The 6,309-nt window shown below is 45.8% G+C and overlaps 1 protein-coding gene across 1 annotated transcript in view; it reads left to right on the top strand.

Moving 5' to 3' along the window:
- Positions 1–1,046: 1,046 nt before the first annotated feature.
- The window catches only part of TMEM35A (transmembrane protein 35A), a 14,717-nt gene continuing 9,454 nt past the window's right edge, over positions 1,047–6,309 (top strand). The window contains exon 1 of the mRNA XM_004711185.2: positions 1,047–1,298. Within this exon, the coding sequence (XP_004711242.1) occupies positions 1,179–1,298 (120 nt within the window). The 5' untranslated portion in view covers positions 1,047–1,178. The remainder of the gene's footprint in view (positions 1,299–6,309) is intronic.

The following is a 6,309-nucleotide window of genomic DNA, read 5'->3' as shown; positions in this document are numbered from 1 at the left end:
GTTTCTTCTACAGCACTTCGGGGGTGGATTTGAACCACCAACCTTTTGTTTAGTAGTTCAGTGCAAACCCTTTGCGCCATCTAAGGAATATCCAAAGACAGAGAGGGGTTGAAATCCAGAGGGCTTTCAATAACAGAATTAAAACCTTAGAGTCATCTTTGAGAAAGACAAAGATAAAGCCTTTGTAGGCTTTAGCCTGACGATTGCGCAGTTTTGTCTTTGAATGCTACCAACGGCAGAAACAAATAACTCTGAAGTAATTGCTTCCAGGAAAAGGAAAAGGGGAGAAGAAAGGGATAAGTGGAAAACAGAGGCTGAATAATTGAATGAAGATAAGTAGGGGCGGGAGGCAGAAGTGCACCGAAGGTGACCAAACCTAACTCACAGTAACCTTATAATGGAAAGCCTTGACTTTCTCCCAAGGGTAGGCCAGTGGTTAGCTGAACTTGTGGTTAGCAGCACAACGTATAACTACTATGCCACCAAGGGTCCTCCCACCTGGGGTTAAGTGGTAGGGTTGGGGGGGCATGAACCAACAAACCCCCAAGCCAAACTCACTGCCATGAGTAAATTCTGATTCATAGCGACCCTATAGGACCCTATAGCAATGAGACTGCTCCTGTGCGTTTCAGAGATTAAATTTTTTTTATTAGAGATTAAATTTTTCAGGGAGCAAAAAGTTTCATTTTTTTTCTCACAGAGTGGCTGGTGGGTTTGAAGTACCAACCTTTCAGTTAGCAGCCCAACATGTAACTCATTAGGCTACCACCACCAGGGTTGGAAGATCTTCCCTTAATTCCTCATTCCAGAACCGCCCCCCTCCAAGCAGACCTCCAGCGGACCCCCCACCCCACCCCCCCAGTCATTAATCTACTGCCTCTCCATTTATGGTGTTAATGTGAACTTTCCGGCTCAGTTTAGGGCTTCATTTAACTTTGAGACTGTGCTTTCACAGTGAGAAGGAAGGGTAGGGCATTAGGACCCAGCGATTGCTGTGGTGAGAGGTTGAATCTCGGATCTCTCAATTTTTCTCTCCAGCTCCCTCCTCTCCCTTTGTCATTCTAGCTGCCAGCTGCCTCCGCAGCGTCCCTCCGGCTCCTCAGAGCTAACTGCTTTCGCCTTAGACGGACCAAGTGAGCCCAGCAGAAGGATTTGTTGGGAACTGCCCTGGTGACCCCATGGCATCCCCCAGAACCGTAACTATCGTGGCCCTCTCTGTGGCCCTGGGACTCTTCTTTGTTTTCATGGGGACGATTAAGTTGACCCCCAGGCTCAGCAAGGATGCCTACAGTGAGATGGTAAGTAAGGCAAATGGGTAAAGAGAGGTGCACCCAGCAAAGGATTGCGAGCACCTCGCCCCACCTCGCCTTCGGGTTTTCCGTCCCTTTCCTTTCACCCTTACCCCTACTCCGGACTCCTTCTATCTCCCCAACTACTTTGCGGCTGGGCTTGGCAAAAAGGGATTGCATTTGTGGGCTGGAAGCAACTGTTCTGCAGATACTGCATGCCAGTGGGGGGAGGGGTTACCCAGTGAGGACTCCCCTACCCCCTATTTCACCCCCTACCCTCTGGTAAACCATCAGGCTAAGACCATTGTGGCACCTGTCATTGGCATCAGCCTTCCAGCACACGCCCAAAGTCCTAACAGCCTGTCTGCAAGTAGGATTCTTTCCCTCGGAGCTAAGAGTTTAGCAAGCTGGAGAGTTTATTTATCTGGGGAAGGACAAAGGGGAAGAAGCATGAGGGGGTGAGGGGGGGGTGGGAAGCCTGAGACTGGGCTACCAACCCCTACAGTTTTTACAGGCTGGCCTGGCATTCACATCGAGAGCTGGTAGTTAATTCCCTAAGCTTCTTGGGTATGTATCTGTATCCTTAAGACAAAACCGTCTTGGCCCAAATAAAGGTCATTGAGTGCCTGGTTTCTGAAACCGGTTTCTCCAGGGAAGGCTGATTCCCATCCCACCCCCTAATTTGCAAAATCTTCCAAGTCTGCTCCCCGCCCCCCTGCGAACCAGTCTGTATTCACCACCTTGCCTCCCAGGGCCAGAGCCCTCTGCAGGGTTTCCCCCTCCGCAGAGTTGGAATCACCAAAGGTGACTGGCCAAAATAGCTCCTCCGCAACCTGGGGGCTGGGCTGCTAGCCACAGTTGGGTGTGCTGAGGACTTGCTCTCTTGCTGTAGACTACTAGGAGATAGCAAAGGGATGTTTCCAGCACTTTCTGACTCGCCTCTCCCCCAGCCACTTTCTCTCTTCATTTCCCTGCCCAAGGGAATCTGCTTCTCACTGCTTTTGCCAGATTGCCAGAAATGGGAGGAAGCCCATGCCTGGGCTCTCAAGGTCAAGAAGGAAAGGAGCTTAGGGGAAGAACGGAAAGGGAGAGAGAGAAGTAGCAGCAAAAAGGGACTCCTATTATGGTCGAGACAGGGAGAAATAGACCGACACGTTGAGAGGAATAGCTAGCTCTCTTGGAACCCACTGTGAAGCCTTCCAGGGCCCCTCAACGTGAGCTGCAAAGCGATGGAGACTGGCACATTGTAGATGCTCAGAACATTTTTACAGGAAGCTCGGGCTTCTGTCTCAGGGTTTGAGAAGATGCTTTCTGTGTTTCCCTCACCACAGGATCACCCTAGGATAGGGGAAGAATAGCTGTGATTCAAGGGCCCCCAGTTCTAGTCCTGGTAGCAAATCCTAATGTGCTTCTTCTTTTCTTCTCCACTCCTCCCAGCATGTATGACCAGATGGAATTGAAATCAGGTCAGAATGAATATCCAAGGCAGCCTGCACTGGGGAGGGGTGTGAAGGGTGGGGCAACAGAAACCATCCAAAGGTTTAAAGAGGGTGGATGTGGCAGAGACAAGATAGCGGGGAAATTAATGCCACTATATTTTTATCTTGGTGGTAGTAGTTGGGTATTATACACAACTGAATGTGCTTTTGCTTTTTTTTTTTTTTACTTTCCATGTATACATGTATGTATATATTGGTGTGTGTATGTGTATATTTGTGTGTTGTATATGTGTGTAGGTTAATTTTTAGCTGTCCTTTTCCTTAGAGTACCCTTCTTTGGTATATAGAGACTAGCAAATTGTAGATGCTCAGAAAATGTTTGCAGGCAGCTCTGGGTTCTGTCTCAGGCTTTGAACTGATGCCCACCCAGATCCTGCTTGGCTGCATTAGAGGTCCCTTCAAGCTGTACCCTAAGGATAGTGTTAGTCTCTGCAGGTAATCCAACTAAGATGGAGTCACCAGGAAGCTTCCTAGCAGCCTGGCAGGAACTCATGGGGGACCGACCACAAATGGGTTTACAGTAGGCGTTTTCCTCAGGAGTGTAGCTATCTATTATAATCTACTGAGAGGCAGATGAAGCAAATATGAAGATTTCACAGCATACAAAGGGACATATTTAAATAAGTATTATCTAATACAACAGTACAGAACCATTGTGGGGGGGGGGGAGTGTTTCTGTGCTTCAGGGCATCAGGAGGGAATGGAAGGACTAAGTCTAACTGGGAAGGTAGACTTCACAGTGGCATGAGGCTTGAAGAGAATTTTCTGACAGCCTTTTTCCCAGGGTCCCCTCCTGCATTGGGCCACAGGCTAGAATTGACCAAACTGCATAGACCCTGGGCTTGGTTCAACTTTATTCTTCAATCCATAGGAAGGTGGGGAGACAGAGCCGTAGTACAAAGAAGGTGCTAGATATGTATTTGTTGAATGGATGGGTGAATGAATGAGTCCTTGTAGCATTGTTTGGGCTGCCTGCCACCCTTCAGATTTCTCAGATGTGTTCTTGATTATGCAGATCAAGAGCCATTTTTTTCCTTCTTCTTTGAAGGGGGCCACAGACCCTCTGAAACCCAACCATAGGTAAATTGGGATGATTATCTGGGATTTTCTAGCTTCTATGTAGGAGTAAGTCTTGTGCATTGATGGAGTTAGTCATGTATGCACTGCAGTAGTTTTCCTTAGAAGATGTCCAAGTGTTGTGACTGGCATTGCTTTACGATTTGTTGTTCTTTAAAACCTCTCTGTGAGGACGATTTATTTGCTTAGTTATTCTCATTTTGCTGATGGATTAACTGAAACAGAGCAAATTGAATGACTTACTCAAGGCCATAGGGTTAGTCGTTGTTGGGGCAGTGTTAGAAACCAAATCCCCGTGTTCCCAGGAAAGGTGATTAATGGTTTCAACCGGTTTTGGGATGTTAGAAGCCACAGATGATTCTAGAATGATCTGGAATTGTACCAACTCAATTACACTGATCCATATTTGGGGGAGGGATTGTTTTACTTTGAAACACATTATTCCGATTTAGATTTCTTTCTCCCTATTCTTTACAGTCTAATCCACCCCTCCCCCATGTTCTGGAATCACTAGTGTCATAGTTAAGAGTGATGCCCTACATAAAGGATGGCTGCTGAAAACCAATCATCCAAATGGCTATATGTTTCTCTCCTGTCTCTAGTAGGGACCCAAGAAAGTCTAGTGGAAAGAGCACAGGCTTTGGAGTCATGCATTCCTGTGTTCAAATCCTGGCACTCTTGGTGTCTCTGTTTCCTCATCTGTAAAATCGAAATCATAATAGCTCAGAAGATTGTTGTGAATATCAACTGAGATAACATATGAAAGCATCGGATACCGTGTTTTTGAAATGCTCTTGGCGAGGAGATGATGATCCTTGATTCCATTTTATGTGATGCTTTCCTGCTTCATTTGAATATCTAGTTAGAGGGAATTAAGTCAGCCATTTAAAAGAGTAAAGTGAACCCCTGAGAACAGACTTTCATGCAGTCAGCTAGCACTGAAGACTCTTCAGTTGTTGCTATGGAATTAGCCCAGTGGAGTCCATGTAAGACTTCCAGAATCAGCTCTGAATACCTTATTTGTCATGCATTCTCGCTATTTCCTCCAGCTCAGCCAAGGCCCACAATGAGAACTCTCCACCCCCTGTGAACTCACTCTGACCAACCACTTCCTTAGCTAAAGGGCACCATCAACTTACTTGAAATTGGGAGACAACATTTAGTGACTGGGAGCACAGAAATGCTGCCTTGCTCTAAATTTGGTATTCATACTTTCTGTAACAGTGGTTTCATTCCATAAGCACAGAGAGCCACATAGGAAATGGTAAAAACAAACAAACAAAATCTTATCACAGTGATTTTGGCCCTGAGGACAACTGGATAAGTCCCCGATTCTTTGCATCTCTTCATGCCACACAGTAAAGGTTTGCTGATTTGATTGATTTGCTTACTTGGCGTTGAATGTCGTTCTGTTTGTGTAACCCTGGGAAATGTGCCTGATACATTTGGGCAATTTATGTAATGTTCATAGACAATCTTGTTTACTTCCAATCATTGGTAGTTATGCTTTCCAACTAGGTAATAAGTTAGCAATTCACTGATACTTAGCCCGGCTCGCTTTCTGAGGTGCAACAGTATGTTCATCTCCTCAGAGAGGAAACTGAGACTCTGAGATGTGTAGTGATTTGGCTTTTGTTCACACAGTTAGCCATCACAAGCAAAATAAGCCTCGTCCATTGGAATTTATGCCAGAGAGAGAGCTTGTGCTAGCCCCATTTGGACAACAGATGTGCTTATTTCAGAGCAACTTTTGACTTACAGTAGAGCCCAGACTTTTCTGCCCAAAGATGCAATGTGGGAAAGAGCCACATCAGTTAGTAAAACCGGGCTTGCCAAATTCCTCTTTGGTGGACATTAAATGCTGGTGACCAGTAGAATTACTTGAAAGGTATCTATCTATCAGTCACATAAGTATTTGGTAATTTAGTAATCTATGGATTCTCTAGAGCCCTGCTGATGCTGTGGGATAAGGATTAGGGTACTTGCTTAATGGTCCAGGCTCAACTACACCAGCTGCTCCACAGGAAAAGATAGTCTTTCTGCTCCTGAAAAGATTGACAGTCTCAGAAACCCAACTTAAGGTCGATTTGCGTCAGAATTGACTTGATGGTTGTCAGTTTGGGGAGGGGTTTGGGTCTCCACTCTGCACTCCCCTTCATTCACAATGATATGATTTTTTGTTCTTTGATATTCCTGATACCTGATGCCTTCGACACCTTGTGGTCACACAGGCTGGTGTGCTTCTTCCATGTGGGCTTTGTTGCTTCTGAGCTAAATGGCCACTTGGTTATCTTGAAGCCTTTAAGACCCCAGACACTATATCTTTTGATACAGCATCATCAGCTCTCTTCACCACATTTGCTTATGCACCCACTTTGTTTTCAATGATCGTGTCGATAAGGTGAGCATCATGGAATGCCAGTTTAATAGAACAAAGTGCTCTT

This window comes from Echinops telfairi, unplaced genomic scaffold, assembly GCF_000313985.2.
Source record: "Echinops telfairi isolate 266 unplaced genomic scaffold, ASM31398v2 ScPeMD7_44;HRSCAF=162, whole genome shotgun sequence".
Lineage (NCBI taxonomy): Eukaryota > Metazoa > Chordata > Mammalia > Afrosoricida > Tenrecidae > Echinops > Echinops telfairi.
Note: the sequence above shows the minus strand (reverse complement) of the source record. Positions and strands in the feature narration are given on the sequence as shown.